Source organism: Xiphophorus couchianus, chromosome 24 (assembly GCF_001444195.1).
Source record: "Xiphophorus couchianus chromosome 24, X_couchianus-1.0, whole genome shotgun sequence".
Lineage (NCBI taxonomy): Eukaryota > Metazoa > Chordata > Actinopteri > Cyprinodontiformes > Poeciliidae > Xiphophorus > Xiphophorus couchianus.
This window is the reverse complement of record NC_040251.1, coordinates 3,024,230-3,043,227: the sequence shown is the minus strand read 5'-3', so window position 1 is coordinate 3,043,227 and position 18,998 is coordinate 3,024,230. Positions and strand designations below refer to the sequence as shown.

The 18,998-nt window shown below is 41.4% G+C and overlaps 3 protein-coding genes across 3 annotated transcripts; all 3 read left to right on the top strand.

Moving 5' to 3' along the window:
• Window positions 1-1,436: 1,436 nt before the first annotated feature.
• Window positions 1,437-5,994, top strand: pjvk (pejvakin). Its single transcript, XM_028010887.1, has 6 exons — window positions 1,437-1,977; window positions 2,972-3,167; window positions 3,474-3,615; window positions 3,710-3,827; window positions 4,637-4,780; window positions 4,858-5,994. The coding sequence occupies exons 1-6, from the start codon at window positions 1,767-1,769 to the stop codon at window positions 5,157-5,159; spliced, it is 1,113 nt and encodes a 370-aa protein (XP_027866688.1). The 5' UTR covers window positions 1,437-1,766; the 3' UTR covers window positions 5,160-5,994.
• A 136-nt stretch (window positions 5,995-6,130) lies between these two features.
• On the top strand, window positions 6,131-13,322 carry pwp2h (PWP2 small subunit processome component). The gene is made up of 20 exons (XM_028010877.1): window positions 6,131-6,293; window positions 6,582-6,694; window positions 7,094-7,188; window positions 7,995-8,094; window positions 8,178-8,321; window positions 8,403-8,538; window positions 8,618-8,853; window positions 9,208-9,351; window positions 9,434-9,504; window positions 9,579-9,715; window positions 9,806-9,954; window positions 10,037-10,184; window positions 10,265-10,415; window positions 11,318-11,498; window positions 11,597-11,744; window positions 11,822-11,930; window positions 12,369-12,653; window positions 12,730-12,880; window positions 12,962-13,036; window positions 13,115-13,322. The coding sequence occupies exons 1-20, from the start codon at window positions 6,276-6,278 to the stop codon at window positions 13,266-13,268; spliced, it is 2,745 nt and encodes a 914-aa protein (XP_027866678.1). The 5' UTR covers window positions 6,131-6,275; the 3' UTR covers window positions 13,269-13,322.
• A 546-nt stretch (window positions 13,323-13,868) lies between these two features.
• Window positions 13,869-18,560, top strand: eed (embryonic ectoderm development). Its single transcript, XM_028010886.1, has 12 exons — window positions 13,869-14,024; window positions 14,793-14,945; window positions 15,038-15,130; window positions 15,891-15,956; window positions 16,142-16,267; window positions 16,368-16,449; window positions 16,942-17,033; window positions 17,319-17,452; window positions 17,529-17,634; window positions 17,718-17,876; window positions 17,976-18,049; window positions 18,176-18,560. The coding sequence occupies exons 1-12, from the start codon at window positions 13,905-13,907 to the stop codon at window positions 18,300-18,302; spliced, it is 1,332 nt and encodes a 443-aa protein (XP_027866687.1). The 5' UTR covers window positions 13,869-13,904; the 3' UTR covers window positions 18,303-18,560.
• Window positions 18,561-18,998: the final 438 nt, after the last annotated feature.

Below are 18,998 nucleotides of genomic sequence, written 5' to 3'. Positions count from 1 at the left end.
CAGAAACCCAATACTTACACCGAGTACTCTGGTTTCCCGACATATTTCACAAACACAAGGAACGGTTTTCTGATGAGTTGCAAAAGAGGCCATAGCTTTATTATTACCATGGAAACTTCTAATAAAAACCATAAAACAGAAGGCATCCGGTTCCTTTTTTTGATCCCATACAAAAGTTGTCGTTTGGTGTTTGGCGCCTAAATAGTTGACACTGCTGTTGTAATATGCCTATGAACTTGTAGGGATTCATCTTACTGACCTACATCTGTACACTCCATCTTGAATGGTTTACAGTGTGTTTGCAGCATCCATCTGATGGGTTTTCCAGGTCAAAGCTCTGCCAAGTCTGTACATCAACCAGGCTGTCAGAGATGTTCCAGAGAAATGAAGCAAACCCAGGAGACTTCAACATCACGATTCCTTCGACTAACGATATTGTACTCTTTCTGGGGGGAATTTTGAGCTTCAAAAGAGTGGGGAAACTGCTTCAAGTCTAACATTTGTCTTAATAATGGAGGTAAAAGTAGCTTGTTTCCTCTACAGAACAAGACAGGAAGTCTTTCAAGCGCTCCGAAGACAGGTTGATTTCTCATTACTGAAAAGGGGGAACCACCGCGGGACCGGAATACAACATCAGACAAAAGCTCAACCCTTTGCACATCCGTGATGTTTAGATTTGCACTAAACGCAGCATGGAAACTTTAAAATCTGAGGTCATGAGGGCAAACCTCGGTACAACCCGTCTCCCTGATATCCCAGCTATTTCACAGCTTCATCCAATAACTGTACAAGCATCTTCGATGTACAGTATGTCATTTCCCATTTTCTGAAGTCAAAATTCGTCAAATTCTTCAAGCCTAAGCTAAGTTTAGCACAACAAAGCAATAGATAGTGAAGATTCAAACTGTAATTAGTTTTTATGTCTTAAAATATACTTTTTAACGACTTGCAAGATGTATTTTAACCAAAAGGAGAACATTTTGTATACATGGCAAGCTAATACTGGCCTCAGTTCCTGTGGTAGGACAACGTGAAGACTTTAAACATACAGGGAGTTATTTCTAGACATGAGACTACATGGCAGCATAACCTCAAAAGCAAAGACTGGCCACTAACTGAGAGTTTCAAACAGTGAACTTCAGCTAAGCAACGATGCCAACTACCCAGAACAACAAAAAAAAAACACAGGATTTTAAGGAATCTTAAGACAAGTTTGCATGGAGGAAAAGCGTGACGTTTGATGGAAGCATTTTTCTAGTCTGGCTAAGAGTGGAAAAAGAAAGTAAAGTATGGAAATACAATGAATGTAACCTTTCTTCTAAATATCCTGTTCAGTCTCCTCTTCTTTATTTTAGTCAGATTATGTTTATTAGTAAACCCTTCTGCTTATTGCTTCACTGGAATATTTCAAACACTCAAGTTGTGTTTGTGTCAAAGTCTATAGTTTGAGTTACATTTGATGCTGTATTCTGTTAAGCCCTTACTAGAGAAATATGGTGCCTGTCTTAAATGGAAGCCTGTCTTAAGAAAATGTAAAATAAATCAAATAAAACTAATCTGTTTTCTGTAGCTGCAGAGCAAAAGGGATCCATCAGGGTAATACGTACCTCCTCCCATATTATCTTACACATCACATGCATTAATTATAATTTCACGAGTCTGAAAGAACACACCCGGATTAGCCACCCGTAGTCAGAGAGTGTTGTGGACCAGCTGACGGTGCCATTGTTTTTTGTTTGTGTCTGAATGCTTTTGGGATATTTAAAATGTTTGCTGCGGCCACTAAAAACTTTGTGAAGCAGGTCGGGGACACAGGGAGGCTGATCCCCGTTCCGAGCCTAAGCGAGGCCGACCGCTACCAGCCCCTCAGCCTGGTCACCAGGAAGAGGAAGAGGTATTTCTGGAAGAAGAACAAGTACGCCTCGACGCCGTTCTCGCTGAAAGACATCCTTGTTGGGGAAAAAGAGATCACAGCAGGTGAAGTGCACCGTTTGGTCCAGTGTTGGGTTATTTTAAGGGTTGCCATGTGTTTAAAACACACATAATTAATATTGGTCAAATTTCTGTTTTCAAGTTCCTTTAAGACAGAAAAGAAAATCGAATCTTAATCAACCGTGAAACTATTAAAGTTAAATATTTTCCAAATGTACATTAGTTTGTGCCTTCTCTTTATGGGGACTTTCAATCTGTTAACTTATATATTGTGTTTTGTAAAACATATGGACATTTCTAAAACATATTGAAAACATATGAAGGCATGTTTTAAATGAAATTAAAGATTTTTTTTTTCTGCAAAAGACCACCTAAAAGCCAGTTTAATAGTCATTAGAGTGCATTTAACAAAGAGACCTTACAGGGGCATTATTGTGTAAAATTTTATATTTTGAGCTTTACATCATGACATAATGTTATTCCCTCATCATAAACATACTTGGAGTGTTGCCTTGATTATTTCATGCTGAGAAATCCTTTAATTTTCCATGGCAACCAGTCAGGCTGCGCAAAACACCTGATTAGCTCCTTCAAACTAGCCAGCAGCAATTAGCAACTGCAGTGGAACTGCGCATCTGTTGAGCTCAATATACGAGTTACTCAGAGCAACGCTGCTAAAATAATATTATTAAAGGGTTAATAAGGCCTGAAGGCGAAGTTTCAGAAAGAGTCAGAGTTTTTAAAGAGACAGAGACCCAATGTCATGGATTTAAATATGAAAGTCAATGTTCTTTTAAGTCATATTTTATATGGGCAGCATTTTTATTACAACTGAAGGCAACTTAGTTACTTGATTGTGCTGTAACATGGCACCATGCGGATGGAGAGAAAGCCTATAACCACATTCGTCAAATCTGGTTTATGTGTTGGCTTTATTATTACAGTATGCATTAATACACAAGATCGTTTAGACATAACTCTGTAACTATAAATTCGCAATTTGATGCAATCCCAGTATGTTGTTTTTTGTTGTTTTCAGGAGTATCGTCTTATCAACTCTTAAACTACGAGGACAAATCTGACGTAGCTCTCAGCGGTCGCCTAGGTAACCACATAATTAACGACGTGGGGTTCAACGTCAGCGGGTCAGACTCGGTGGCCGTCAAAGCCTCTTTCGGCATTGTGACTAAACACGAACTGGAGGTCCCCACTTTACTCCGTGAACTCAACTCTAGGTACCTTAGAGAAAAACAAAAATATATTTCAAAACCTCTTTTCTCTTTATAATTTCTTCCCTGTCTGCTTAAAGGAGATTTCATTTTCTGAATATGAAATTTTGGTTTGATGTTTTTTTTCCTGATATTCATAGAAACTTCATGTCTGACCTTGCATCTCCTTTTGGTGACTGGAATTTGAGAAGAGGGTTTCCCTGTAAACATGAATTAATTATGCTATTTTACACTGGCTCTCACAAAGGGGGTTACATTTAGGAGTAGAACACTTGCCAGAAAAGTAGGTCTCACATGTTCCTTTCTTTCCAGGAAGGTTGACCTGGATCACTGCCTGGTTCGTCAGTCGAGGGAGAGTGGACGGACTGTTCTATGTGTGGTTGTAGAGAGCATCCGGACAACACGTCAGTGCTCTCTAACCGTCCACGCTGGCATGAGAGGGACTACCATGAGGGTAATCATTTTTAACATATGAAATTTCATTGAAACACTATATATTTCACTTTTTTTTTAAAGCAGAGATAACTCGGCGTTCTATTCTTCTGCAGTTTCAGATTGACGACGGAAGAAACCCCAAAGGTCGAGATAAAGCCATCGTCATTCCGGCTCACACCACCATCGCCTTCAGTATCTGTGAGCTGTTCGTCCGTCTGGACGGTCGGCTTGGTAGGAGTACACCTTGTGTCATGTCTCCTCTCGAAACAAAAAAATGCACCACATTAACTCGACTTGTGAAATTTACCATTCATTTGAATTCTACTTTTAACATGAAAGACCAATTGAGCACGGGTCATAATTTGTGATTAAAACTTGAAGGTGCTTGGGATTGGCAACTTCATGTTCTGCATGTTTTGTTAAAGGCATTTGATCATGATTTTATTCAAAATATGAGTGGGGCTTAAACAGTGAAATAAAAATATTTAAGTATTTCTCACATTGACGATTAGAGTCCTTCATTTTCCCAACTGATATGTGTTTGTGGACCTCATAATGAATTTACTCAAGACAGATAGTTATTAACCGGGTCTGTTGTCTGTGGACAATCCCACTCAGGATCCATTTTCAATGGTCAGTTCCAATCAGGGCTTGTTCTTCAACCCATTTTGCTACTGCATATGTAAAATCTGTCTGAATAAGAATTTTGTAAATTCTTTTGAAGGATATTAAGTGACACAACACATATAAAATCCACCTATTTTACCAAATTTGCTGCATCAAACATCTTGGTGTTCGATGAGGCACCACCCTATTGGATAATTCCATCTTGGGACAATTTCAATTAAATATTCTACCCTTAAAGGGCTCATGAGCAAGTTTGAATGTTGTGTAATATCCATAAGAAACAGTATATATATGTACTAAATTATCTCCAAACTGGAAATGAGAGTTTGCTCTGGAACTGCATTAGTGCAAGTCTTGAAAACTGTAGTGACAGTTAAATTAAAAAGTTCATTATTAAACCCCTTCCTTTCCAGATATTTGTGTTGCTCCAGAGTCTCAGGGGGGCTTTGAGAAGGAACAAATCAGGGAGCAATTGGGCGGCTTCATTGGGCATTTCTCAATGGGACGCCTACGCCGCTTCCTGTCTGGAATTATCTATGGAAACCCCTTCCGAGCAGGTATGATTACATGGTTTATCCACATGAATTTTTGCAACACTTTCAATTTTTGTCTCACAACCAACTCCTGTTCGAAGACGACAGGACATTCGAAGAGCTCACCCAGTCCGACACCTACGTGGATGACATGGTGACTGACTACTACGAGAAAGCTGCCAGCATGACGGATGTATCTATGGCCTACCTGAGGGAAAGCTCTCACACACGGGTCAATCTTTTGAAACACAACATCCCAAAGGGACCATGCGCACTGTGCGGTATGGGAAGTCAACGGCGGGAAACGGTCTACGGGTGTCTGGAATGCTCCACTGGGGGCCAGAAGTATGTCCGACTGCATGTGGTGCCCTGTTTCGATCTCTGGCACAAAACCCTAAGGTGAAAAGGGAAAACTATTGAACTGTGACCAACATCTTTGACACATGTTGCCATTGCCTCAGAAGAAACCAACTATCCCCTTGTGACTTGGCCGATGTATCATTTTCAGTTTATCTTTGGCAATATCCCATTTCCACACGTGTGGCGCCCGTGTATTGTGGCTGCCACCAGATTAAATATTCAGCAAGTGGTGGTGTAAAGGCTAGCAAGGAAACAATGAGAGACCGATTGGGTTCAGTTCCAACTGTGACGTTGGTTTTAGGTTTTTGTTCTCTGTCTCACCAAGTTTTAACTTTATTTCCATAAGCATATTCTTATGAAATAATTGCAATGAATCTTTGATATGCTCAAGTATACTTTAAACTTAAGGTTTGGATGTTAACCAAACCCACATCAAACTGTAAATCTGTTTTCTCTCCAAAAACATTGTTTTGCTGCTGTAAATTTTATGAATGTAAACTTGTGAAATTTACGCACTCACCTCTTGTGACGCTATAAGAGAACATGGTGGCACTTGTTGGGAGCCTTGTGCTTTTTGTTGCTATATGTAATGGTGTTTGGTTTTTGTCCTGTTGGAAGGTAAAGGTTTGCCTTGGTTTCAAGTCTTTGCAGCTTCTAAAATCTTCCCATCAACTCCAACCAGCTTTACTGTCCAAGCTGAAGAAGAGCATCCCGATGCGCCCGCCGTTGTATTTCTAATGATTCTCTTTCATTAAATATTTGTTTTTGTATTGAGATGAAATTACACACTGGTTGACTGTTTTGATAATTTAGCTGACTTCTGAAGGGGGTTACTCTTATTTAGTCTGTATCAGAGCAAACGGATGTGAGTACAAAAACCTACCACCCTTTTTACAATTTTTTAAAATATAAAAATACATTAAAAACCATGTGTTATTTTCTGTTTAGTGTATTTGTCGCCGTGCCTCTCTGTCGACAGTGGAGGGCGCTGTTGGATTTTGACTCCGTCCGAACCGGATGTGTCGTGTGTCAACAAAGAGGACCCACGTGTAGAGGAAGGAGAAGCATGTGTCGTGATATGTTAATAATAAAATTAAAGGGGGTGAATAATACATTTAAGTGAAGATAAATGCATGAGAGTTGAGGATTATTCATTAAGATGAAGTTCGCCTACAGGGTAAGTCCCTCGCGCTGGTCTGTGACGTCGTTTGAGATTTTTAAAGAACGTGGCAACAAAACCGCATTAAAACAAAGTCACATTTAAGACAATTTGTTCAAAATTTGTGCGTTTAATGTATGTTGGGTAGACAATATATATAATATTGTTTGGTCGATTTTATAAATAAAAACAACCTAAAACTTGTCTTGGTTTGAGACTATATCTAGATACGTTGACAGGTTGTTTTTCTACTGAAGTTGTACCAGACCGCTCGTCTCTGCACACTCTCATGTCTCCTCTCTGTAGTTTTCCAACTTGCTTGGAGCAGTCTATCGTCAGGGGAATTTAAGTTTCTCCAAAGACGGGAACGCTGTGATCAGTCCCGTTGGAAACAGAGTCTCAGTCTTCGACCTGAAAAAGTAAGTCTCGGAGGAATAATCCAACAGGGATGGGCGCAACAATTCACATTTCATACAATATGTATGTATGTTGTAGTCTCCATATATACCATCTGACCTCTGTGTGTTTTAAAATCCACTGTGAACGTTCATATTTATACTGGGCAAAAGATTTGGAATGCATCGATGTGAAAACACACCGATGTTAATTCCGATTCCTTGAAAATGTGACTGAACTGACTGAAAATTTGACATTTGAGTTGGGAAAACTGGAACTTTGGCTTTAAAACTATTAAGGAAGCTGTTATTATTAGCTCACAATTTTGACAATACGTCCTATTCATTTGGAACCAAAAAACCTGATGTATTTCTGTAAGATATTAATATGTATATGTCTTTTTAAAATGTTTTGTTTTTCAGTAATACATCCGAGACGTTACCGATTTCAACAACCAAAAATATAACATGTGTGGGTGTGTCTCCTGATGGCAGTTTGGCCATAGTGGTCGATGAAGGTAAAGGCTTTCATTTGTCTTGATTTGTGTGATCGGTTTAGTAACAGAAGTACTTTTAACAAACAGATGTAACCAGTGGAAACATTCCTGGTTTTTGGAGTTGGTGGAAAGTAATTTTTAAATGTTTTCACTTTGTGATACGTGTCCAGTTGCAGTTGGGGAAAGAAACAATCAAAAAGTAACGATGTAAGAAAATGTGGTCAGAATGTACTCCAGCTACAAAGGTAGCTCTGGAAAACCTGAGCCAGTCTATTTATAGTAGGATTATCAATTGAAGTCACGCTGCATCCACACCTATTGTACCGCGTATGTCACCAGCAGAAAGAAAGCAAGAATTCGTAATTAATGATTTTGTAGTTATTATTAAACTATTATTAAACAATAAAATTCCTTTTTTTTTTTAAATAAAAATTTACAGTTTTAGGTTAACCGTATTCTGGCGCCCTTGCTCACCAAGCACCCCATCTCTCTGGGGCTTTTTTTTCCTCATCATTTATGTACTCACCTACATGTAACAACTTTGGTTAATTGAGATGTATCTCATTCACAAATATTTGGTAGCATAACTTTTCTCTTCACGCTGTGATGAGAGAAGTTATGCTAGCTGACAACATGCTAGCTAATGTTAAAACGGGAGATCGTCCCATTCTACTGTTATAGCCTTTAGGAACCAGCAGCTCCTTTGCATCTTTTTAGCTAAACGTTGAAAGAGTTGGGGGAAAAAAGATGGGCCATACACCTTGCATTTTAACAACAATGGGTTCGCTTTCTGGATCTGCTGTAAGTTTTTGTTTGACGTCAAACAGATGGTGCTGCGCTGCTGGTCAGTCTCATCACACGAGCTGTCCTTCATCACTTCCACTTCCACAAGCCTGTCAGCAGCATCCGCTTCTCACCTGACGGCAGGTTAGGATCTTTTCACATCTAATCAGATGATTCTTTCCTAACCTTCACAGTATTTTAAAAGTTAATCTGCTCTGGCTTCTCAGAAAGTTTGTCGTGACAAAGGAGAACGTGGCGCTGCTCTACCACGCCCCTGGGAAGCAGCGAGAGTTTAACGCCTTTGTTTTGGACAAGAGCTACTACGGCCCGTATGACGAAACCACGTGCATCGACTGGACCGACGACTCCAAGTGAGTGCGAGAGTGTGGGAGAGAGAGAAAGATGCGCATAACTTTGTGAACAGAAGTGATGGTTGGGACGTTTTCCTTCAGGTGCTTCGTGGTGGGAAGCAAAGACATGTCCACATGGGTGTTCGGAGCGGAGCGCTGGGCTAACCTCATCTACTACTCCCTGGGTGGACACAAGGACATCATCGTGGGCTGTTTCTTCGAGAAGGACAGCTTGGATGTACGTTTCCTTCCTTTTTTTAAAAAGGTTTGCCAACACAGATTTCTGGTAACACGTCCGTGATTTGCGTTTTGCTCAGCTTTACACGGTGAGCCAGGATGGGGCGCTGTGCGTCTGGGAGAGCGACACTGAGCTGGACGGCCTCGTTCTGAAAAAAAGCTCTGCCAACCCCGGGCCCCGGAGACAAGAGGGGGACGAGGAGGAAGAGGACGAGGACAGGGTGGAGGGAGAGGAAGCGGAAGTGATTCGGGGGAAAACTGAACCCCCGAAAGACAAGAAACAGGTCAAAAATGTTCGATACAAACACAGGAGCAAGTAAGTCCTCTTTTTTGTCAAATAGATATTTGGTTTCTGTTGCTGAAGACAGACCATGTTACACCATTAGAATGTAGAGATGCACCAATCTGATATTAATATCTATCGATACCAATACTGTTTGTCTGTATCGGTATCGGACGATGCTAAACCTCAGATATCGGTGTCAGTATCGGAAGTGAAAAAAGTGTGTCGGTTCAGCCTGATCGTTATGATTTACATTACATTTCATCCCATTAAAATGTGTGAACCGTGTATACTAAAACAGAAGGTATATCTAAATAGACCTGACGTAACAACTCCTTCAACTCCTTTTTCTTCAGAAACTGAACACTTTTCTTTTTGCATTTTCAGACACTTCTTCAACAAGGAGGGAGAATTCAACAACCTGACCGCCGCTGCCTACCATAAACCCACCCACATCCTGGTGACGGGGTTTGCATCTGGGATATTTCACCTGCACGAACTCCCGGAGTTTAACCTGATTCACTCGCTAAGGTGGTTACTGTGATTGTATGGCGCCTTAATAGGAATAGGAAACACTTTGAGATTTTCTTGCTGATTTCTGTCCCTCTTGCAGCATTTCAGACCAAAGAATCGCCTCGGTGGCTGTAAACAGCTCCGGAGACTGGATTGCTTTCGGATGTTCTCGTCAGTTAAACTTCCTGTCTCTATGTAAGTAGTTTTTATGGCTGTGACGGTGTAAAACATAACCATGGTTTCAGGGATGGGTCAGCTGCTGGTGTGGGAGTGGCAGAGCGAATCCTACGTCTTCAAGCAGCAGGGTCACTTCAACAACATGGCCTCGCTGGCTTACTCTCCAGACGGGCAGTACGTCGTGACAGGAGGGGATGATGGGAAAGTGAGTCCGGAGGAAGTCTAGAGTGCAAATTTGTGCGTTAAAAATCTCAGTCAAACTTGCTAATTGAACGTTCATGGGTTACTTCTTCAGGTTAAAGTGTGGAACACCAACAGCGGGCTCTGCTTCGTCACCTTCACCGAGCACACCAGCAGCGTCACCAACGTCACCTTCACCTCCAGCGGCTTCGTCATCGTCAGCGCTTCTCTGGACGGCACCGTCCGGGCGTACGACCTGCACAGGTGGGCTCCTCGCTCCGGGGCTCCGCTTAGGGGACGCAAACGAGAAAAAGGACTCGAGGACGGCGGGCTTTGTGTTTTACAGGTACCGAAACTTCAGGACGTTCACGTCTCCTCGGCCCGCGCAGTTCTCATCGCTGGCCGTAGATGTCAGCGGAGAGCTGGTGAGCGCAGGAGCTCAGGATTCCTTCGAGATCTTTCTCTGGTCCATGCAGACGGGCAGACTGCTGGAGGTAGGGACAAGTCTGTGCAGCTTCTCTTGTAGTGTTTCCAGACTGGTTGAAGGTGAGATTCCCTGTCTTTGGATGACCAGGTCCTCGGAGGACACGAGGGTCCGGTTAGCTCCCTGTGTTTTAGTCCTGTTCAGTCCATCCTGGCTAGCGCGTCCTGGGACCGAACCATCCGCCTGTGGGACATGTTGGACAGCTGGCAGGTCAAAGAAACACTCCTCCTCACATCCGACGGTACGTTCACAGAAAATGGAGAAATCTGGGAAGGGCACCCGGTTGAAAACAATGAAAAAAATGTATTGGAGATAAATTAGAATGATAGAACATTTATAACCTTATTATAGAAGTAGAAAGTAGAAGGTTTTAAATAAAACATAGAGAATCATCAAATGTTGAGGGAAAAATGACGGAATATCATGTTCTTACAGACAAAATGCGTGTTATTCTTCTCATATGTTTTCCAAAAATGGAAAACATAAGGGAATTACTCCCAACAGATTTAAGGAGTTTATTTTATAATCAATCACATTTCTATGTTAAGTTCTAGAATTGCCGAACATCGAGGAAAAATCAGAAAATCACGCAATGTCAAGGAATTTGTGGAATAAGTCTGTGTTTAATTAAAAAAATATATCCTGTTTTGAAATTGGTTTTGCAGTTTGAAAACGAACATGATGTAATCACCTGGTTTTTAGGAGAAATTGTAGAATTATGTAGCATTAAGGAAACCAAAGGAATCATTTTATTTGGCCAAATTACATGTAGAAATTATGTTTGTGTAGAAGAAAGTCTTGAGGGAAGAACATTTGAATATGTTTTAGATGGAATCTTTAGCTATTCAAAAACTGCTATGAGAGAAAAAAAGATGCAACTTTCAAGCTAAATAATTCTGCGATCACCTACAGTTGAGGGAAAAAAATTATGGAATCAGGCTGTGATGAGTGGAAAATAGCATCAGGCGATTCTACAGATTGTAACCACATAAAATAGGTTTAAAGATGATGTAGTCAGTAATTTTTTTTTCTTTTGCTCTAAATTGTTTTTACTTTTCTGTCTTAAACCACATGCTGATGTGAATTGTTGATTTTCCTTAGGTGATGTAACCTGGCTGTGTTTTTGTGGCCTTTTCTCGTCAGGTCTGTGTGTGACGTATCGCCCTGACGGTCAGGAATTGGCCGTGGCCACTCTGAATGGAGAAATCTCTTTCTGGAACCCCCAAACCGCCGCGCAGACCGGATCCATAACCGGGCGCCACGATCTGGAGACGGGCCGCAAGGAGACGGATAAAATCACAGCCAAGCAGTCTGCCAAAGGAAAGTGAGTTAAAATGTCAAATAAAACTAGCTGCATGTCTGTTTATGTAGGGTTTGTTTGGGTTTTTTGGTTTTTTTTAACTCTGGTTGCTTGTGGTTCAGGTCTTTCACGGCGCTGTGTTACTCTGCCGACGGGGAATCAATTCTGGCAGGAGGCCACTCAAAGTTTGTCTGCATCTACAACGTCAAGGAGCAGATGCTCTTGAAGAAGTTTGAGATCTCCTGCAACCTGTCCTTTGATGCCATGGAGGTAAAACGAAGCGTTCATTCACAGCTGCACAGAGCGGAGGCTTTATGCACGATTGCGACTGTTCGCTTCACCTCCAGCAGTTCCTGGACAGACGGAAGATGACGGAGTTCGGCAGCCTGGCTCTGGTGGACGAAGGTGCCGGAGACGGAGACGGGGTCGACATTAGCCTGCCTGGAGTCCGGAGAGGTACTGGTCCAGTCCAAACATTCGGGATTTTTGTATTTGTACACCCAGATGTTGTCTAGACTGTCTAGTGAAAATGAATCTTTTTCAACCAGTATGCATTTCATCCATCCTCCCTCCCTGAAAACCTGAACCCTGTAACAAACTGCCTGAAAACCTGAGCTTTTGAACAACTCCTCCCTGAAAATCTGAATTCTGCAACAAACTCTGTGAAAACTTGAGGTTTGGAACAAATTCTGTGAGGCCCAGAGCTCTGGAACAAATTCCATGAATACATGAACTCTGGAACGAACTGTCTGCTCCTATCTGCAACATAAAGGTGTATCAGGTCATTTTATCACACCTTTGTGTTTTTAAATGACCCATTTTGATATCTTTCCGTTTCTGTTTACCCTGATTTTAACTTTTGAATGAGTGGGTGAATTTTGTGTGCTCTGAAAGGCGACATGAGTTCCCGTCACTTCAAGCCGGAGATTCGAGTCAGCTCTCTGCGGTTTTCTCCAACCGGGCGCAGCTGGGCGGCCACCACCACCGAGGGCCTCCTGGTCTACTCCCTGGACGGATCCTTGGTCTTTGACCCGTACGACCTCGACCTGGACGTGACGCCGGCCAGCATTCGCAAGCAGCTCCGACTCCAGGATTGGGCGTCGGCCATCGTCCTGGCGTTCAGGCTCAACGAAAACGCGCTCAAGCAGGAAGTGCTGGAAGCGGTGCCGCACGAGCAGAGTAGGTGTGAAGCTGATGTTTGTCGGGTTCGCAGCCTGGAGGTGTTTTTGAATCGGATTGCGCGTTTGTGTTCCAGTCCCGGTGGTTTGTGGATCTCTACCCGACGTTTACGTGGAGAAGCTGCTGGGCTTTGTGGCTACCTGCTTGGAGAAGTCGAGCCACCTGCAGTTCTACATGACCTGGGCCCAGAACCTGCTCATGCTGCACGGCCAGAAACTTAAGAACAGGTAACAACAGATTCCCCGACTCATTCCACTCATTCTCACACTTTCCACCGGTGATAACGGTGGGATTTTAACGGTTTTCAGGTCTGCATCCATCCTCCCAACACTGCAGTCACTGCAGAAGAGCATCCAGAGACACTCTGACAGTCTGTCCAAGCTGTAAGTCTCCGGATTTTTCTCGTATTTCCGTTCCTACTGAAATCAAATCAAACTGTTCAAGGTATTTTCTCCTCACAGGTGTGACTTCAACATGTACAACATCCGCTACGCTGCTGCGCTCTCAAAGCAGAAGGGCATAAAGAGGCCTATGGAGGAGGAAGAGGAGCCTGATGAAATGATGTCTGAGGAGATGAGCGAGGCTTCTTTAGAGGAGTCAGACATGATGCTGTAGTAATATTGACATTTCATGTTAAAAGATGATTTTTCTAGCAAATAAATAAATAAAGTTGTCTGATTGTCTCTGTGGCTTTTGATCTTTTTTTTTTTATCCAATTAGATTAATTTTTGACCCAGGTTCTGATATTATTTATTCACAAAACGTATTTACTACTATGAAGGAGAATTATTGCCAAGCTAAGGAAATAAAAATGATAAAATTACAAGAATAAAGTAACAAAATTATGAGAATAAAGTCGTTTGAAAATAAAGTAGAATGATACAAGAATAAAATCGTAGTATTAAGAAACTAGCCATTTATTCTCGTAATATGACTTTATTCTCATAACTATTCTCGTAATATTACAACAGCAATAGACTTTATTCTCCTAAAATGTTTTTCTTCTCATTACAACCTTATTCTCTTAATATGACTTTACTCTTATTGTATTTTTTTTTTCTTACTGTGGCCTTAATGCTCCGTCGTAAACAACAGAATTCAAGCTGTTTTTTCATTTCTTAAACAATGTACGAGTCGGTGAAAAATTAAGCAAACCACGGGACGGTGTTTCACACTCCTTGCCGACTGGTGGCGGCAGAGCCACCGGCACTAAAACGGTAGGAAACGAAGAAGAAGAAGCGTGAAGCTGTAATGAGAGAAAACAAGAGCATGACTGAGTCCCCATCTCAAGCGGGAAAAGAAATGCCGGCGAAAAAACAGAAACTGAGCAGTGATGAGAACAGTAACCCTGACATGTCAGGAGACGAGAACGTAAGCCGCTGAAATCATATATGTTCGTATATATGAATGTGCTCAGTTATAAAGGTTGTTTTTGGCGGGTTGGCTCCGTACTAACAAGCTACCGGAAAGCTAAAGATGTTAGCTTGGAGCATCTTTGTCCACTTGCAGCTGAACTGGTCGTGTTTTGCACAACACAGGCAGCTGAGCGTGCAGAGTCAGCTTTGTTAGAACATTAATAGGGTTCCCACATAGTCGGTAACAGTATAGGGTTTGATTTTAGTGTTTACACGGACTGGATGCGTAAGGGGGAAAAAATGTAGCAGCTCCTTTCTGCATGCTGTTAGACTCAGTCATGATGGAGTAATTCGCTCTTCAAGTTGGTGCATTTACAAAGTCTGCTCGGTGGTGCTTTGGTGTGTATTTCTTCTCTTTTGTGGTATTTTTTCCTTATTTCTTTTTTCTGTTTGCTCCCTTTTATCCTTCCTTATTTACTTCATCCTTCTTTGATTTCTTTTCCTTCCCCCTGTTTCATCCCTCTCCATCTCTTTTAATTTCATTTTTCCAATCCTTCATCTTCCCAACTTATTCCTGTTTGCTTCTATTTGTTCCTCCTTCTGTTTTTTCCAGGTTTTATGTAAAAAAAAAAAAAAAATAAGACTTCAATAGAAGTATCTGGCACACATTCATGGTAAACTTATGTATTTAGTGGTGTACAAAAGAAAACAACTAAGACATTTGATAACATGGATCTGGAGAAGCATATAAAATTAAACAGATATTGTCTCCCCCCCCACCCAGGACGACGCGGTCAGCGTTGAAAGTGGGACCAACACGGAGCGTCCAGACACTCCCACTAACACAGCCAACGCTCCGGGCAGGAAGAGCTGGGGGAAGGGCAAGTGGAAGTCCAAGAAGTGTAGATATTCTTTCAAATGCGTCAACAGTCTGCGGGTGAGAAGCTCCACCGCATCTTAAGCTTGTTCGTAGTTTGTGTCGAACACGGCAGCGGGGCGTCACGTTGGTCCGTTTGCTTTTTCCCTCAGGAGGACCACGGCCAGCCGCTGTTTGGAGTCCAGTTTAACTGGCACAGTAAGGAGGGAGACCCTCTGGTGTTCGCCACAGTTGGCAGTAACAGGGTACGTCTTCACTTGGCAAGGAAAACAAACCGCTTTCCTCTGTTTTGTTGTGGGAAATGTTACGTCATAATCTATCCTCTCATCATGTATCCATCATCTAGTCGTGCTTCCATCCATCATTCCGTCGTCATTAATTCATCCGTTCGTCCTAGTGATGGTGAGATGAAGCTTCGTGACGCACTGAAGCTTTAAATCCAGTTGCTCTACTGCGACACCAAGTGGACAATACATGTAAAACAGGCAGAAATGATTAGGATGTGATGTGTGAAGCTTTAAATTGAATAAAAGAATGCTGTTTGGGATAAATGACAAACATACATTCTGAATACAGTCATAATATTGCCTTAATCTGTCTTTATGGATCAAAAGGAAACGTGGGAACTAATAGGACAGATGGTTGTAATGTGAATGGTATTACTTTGTTACCATGATTGTTACAAAGTAAACCAAAAGATGTGTTCCACTATATGTAAATATCTGTTTTCAACTTTATCTGTGAATCCATCCATCACTGCACACATGTATGCATCGATCCAAATATGCTCCCACTGATTCAAATTGGAGTCTTGATTTTTTTCAGAAATATTCATAAATTCCTATTGAACATCTGTATGAGTGCTTTTAAAAAAATGAGCTAAATGTCTCTGTCCAAACTTTAATCACATTCTTTTATGACAAAAACCTAAGATTTGCCTCCCTAAATCTCCTCTATGAGTTTATTTGCCCCTACTTGAACTATTTCTATCATTTCCTCCACCAGGTCACTCTGTATGAATGTCACTCTCAGGGGGAAATCAGACTTCTGCAGTCCTATGTTGATGCGGATGTATCCTTCGGACCAATGAATACTGACTTAAACATTTGTACGTTTGTTTCTAAACCTGTGGCGACCTTTCTGCTTATTGGTGCCCCCAAAACAGTTTAATCAGCCCTGATCACATGCTGGAGAGCTGAAGAGAGCAGGTAGAAATGTCTTTGCTTTTCTTTGACGGGGGAAAAAAAAAAAAAAAGGCAGACGAGAACTTCTACACGTGTGCCTGGACCTACGACACAAACACGAGTCACCCCCTGTTGGCCGTGGCTGGGTCTCGCGGCATCATCCGGGTAATCAACCACATATCGATGCAGTGCATCAAGGTACGGTCTTTTTCTACGTTCTGTAATCCTGCTGAAATTGAGGAAGGGTGAAGCTTTATCACGTTGAGGTGAACTTTGTCACGTTTCTGTCCGTATCCAGCATTACGTAGGTCATGGGAACGCCATCAATGAGCTCAAGTTTCATCCAAGAGATCCAAATCTCCTCCTGTCTGTCAGTAAAGGTAAGCTGAGCCATTTGAGCTCCGGCTTGCTTCCAGAAAACTTTAAAACGACTCAGATGAGTCGGAAGCATTCATATGTTCTTTGATGGCTTTTCATAAATGACATTTGCAGGTTAACACAGAGGGACAGCTGAGTTTTTATAAGCATGTGACTGTCAGGCGCTCCTGTAAATCTCATAAAGCAGCTGAGCTGACAGTAATTCATACAAACAGCAGTAAAGTTTAATTTTTAATCATCGTTGTAGTTTAGTTTTAAGGTAGAAAATGGAAGCAGTATGCTCCTACACGATGGCTCTTCGTTAACAATGTTAGTGTTTTGGAGCATTTTGTGGTTATGAAGTGAAGCTTCGTGTTTTGCAAACTTGGTTCCCCATTTTGAGGAAACTACCTATCATGACTATTGCTCTGATCTATGTAGAAATGTTAAAAAATAGCAAAAAGTATTTTGTACTTTTTTAAGTAGATAGATAATGTTGTCGTCTTTTTCAATAGATCACGCCCTCCGTCTGTGGAACATACAGACGGACACATTAGTTGCCATATTTGGAGGCGTGGAGGGCCACCGAGACGAAGTCCTGAGTGCTGTAAGTAAAGCAGCAATCACTAGAATGTTATTGTTACATCTAAAAAACAAAAAATACATACTGTATGTTGTATGATGAAAAAACATGCTAAAACTAGCATGTTAGATATGCTAGTTCCACATAAACCTAGCATATTTTATGTTAGCTCACTCACAAATGAATGATGGCATTTGTAAGCTATCTAACAAATGTCAGCTTAGGATTTGTAAGCTAGCGTTACAAATGCTAGCATTCCAAATGCCATCATTCACACAATAATTCAAATAAATCTGCATCCTCTGGTAGGATTTTGACCTGCTGGGTGAAAAGATCATGTCATGTGGGATGGATCACTCACTGAAGCTCTGGAGAATCAACTCGGAGCGGATGCAAAAAGCCATCCGTGGCTCGTATGAGTACAACCCCACAAAGACGAACCGGTAAAGCGTCAGCTTGATCAATTGTCGTTTCAAAATGTTAACCTATGAGATTTGTTGACACAGATCTTCTCTTCAGCCCTTTTGTGTCTCAGAAAATTCACTTTCCAGACTTTTCAACACGAGACATCCACAGAAACTACGTGGACTGTGTGAGGTGGCTTGGAGATTTGATTCTCTCTAAGGCAGGAGAGGTTTTATACAGAGGATAAAGGTTTTGGTTTTTATTAAAGGCCATAGGTGGTTGAGAATATTTTCCTCTCTGCAGTCTTGTGAAAACGCCATTGTGTGTTGGAAGCCGGGAAAGATGGAGGACGACATCGACCATATTAAGCCAAACGAATCCAACGTCACAATTCTGGGACGTTTCGATTACAGCCAGTGTGACATTTGGTACATGCGCTTCTCTATGGACTTTTGGCAGAAGGTCTCAACCCTTATTCTTAAGTTACCTTGTCATGTTTAGCAGAGTTTGAGGGTGATGGAGGAGAAAAGTAATGATGGCTGTTGTGACTGTGATCTCCAGATGCTTGCTTTGGGAAACCAGGTGGGAAAACTTTATGTTTGGGACCTGGAAGTGGAAGATCCACACAAAGCAAAGTAAGTGAGAGAGAATTTGAATTCTGATTGTAACCCCGTTACGTTCTAAACTTTAGTAATTGGTATAAATCAGAGGATTTTTATGACGTTTTAAGAGAAAGTTGATTGGCCTCGTTTCCACTTCAGGTGCACCACACTGACGCTTCCCAAATGCACCTCGGCTATCCGGCAAACCAGCTTCAGCCGCGACAGCAGCATCCTGATCGCCGTGTGCGACGACGCCTCCATCTGGCGCTGGGACCGTCAGCGCTGAGCCGTCATGGCAATGCACAAAAACCCATCTGATGTTTCACAGAAACACTGCAAAAAAAACAACAAAATATGTTCATTCCCAACAGGACGTTTTATTTTAATCAGTCAAGATTTGGGCTTATACAATTAAAAGAAAAAAGTTAATTTAATTTCCTTAGTGTGCCTTTATGTCATTGTTTGCATCCTCTTTTAGTGAAATAAAACACCAGCGTTTCAGGAGGATCTGCACCGACTATTCCACATAAACTCACTAAAGCAGTGTCTCTGTGCTGCCATGTATCTATTTTAATGTGATTTAAAGCTGGTCGTCTTCAAACAAAGTTTTTTTTTGTTTTTAAATGTTTTGTCTTTGAAATCTCACTTGATTTCAGTCAGTAAAATGTTTTTAAATATCTGAAGTGTCAGGTTTTTTTGGGGGGGGGGATGATTTGTTATTAAGTTTAGAATATTAAAAGAAATACCAACACAAAGGTTCATAAAATGTTCAAATGGGTTTACTTTTTAAAAATAATTTGAATTTGTTTTTTCATTAATATATCGAGTAAGGTCAAATTGGATAAAAGATGTAATTTGTCTTTGAGTATTTTTATTTTTGCATAACCTTGGATATATTTAAAGTTTTCAGAAAGTTTCTATTTTTCTGCAGTCATCCTCTATATTTGAGTTTGTGGAGCTTGTTTGCTAACGAGTAGCAACA

Coding starts and splice junctions, on each gene's coding strand:
- pjvk (XM_028010887.1), top strand. CDS start 1,767: ATGTTTGCTGCGGCCACTAAAAACTTTGTGAAGCAGGTCGGGGACACA. Junction 3,616..3,709: donor TGAGAGGGACTACCATGAGG/GTAATCATTTTT, acceptor ATTCTTCTGCAG/TTTCAGATTGACGACGGAAG. Junction 4,781..4,857: donor TGGAAACCCCTTCCGAGCAG/GTATGATTACAT, acceptor TCCTGTTCGAAG/ACGACAGGACATTCGAAGAG.
- pwp2h (XM_028010877.1), top strand. Junction 9,505..9,578: donor GATTGCTTTCGGATGTTCTC/GTCAGTTAAACT, acceptor CCATGGTTTCAG/GGATGGGTCAGCTGCTGGTG. Junction 12,881..12,961: donor GGCCAGAAACTTAAGAACAG/GTAACAACAGAT, acceptor AACGGTTTTCAG/GTCTGCATCCATCCTCCCAA.
- eed (XM_028010886.1), top strand. CDS start 13,905: ATGAGAGAAAACAAGAGCATGACTGAGTCCCCATCTCAAGCGGGAAAA. Junction 14,025..14,792: donor ACATGTCAGGAGACGAGAAC/GTAAGCCGCTGA, acceptor CCCCCCACCCAG/GACGACGCGGTCAGCGTTGA. Junction 17,034..17,318: donor GAGACGAAGTCCTGAGTGCT/GTAAGTAAAGCA, acceptor ATCCTCTGGTAG/GATTTTGACCTGCTGGGTGA.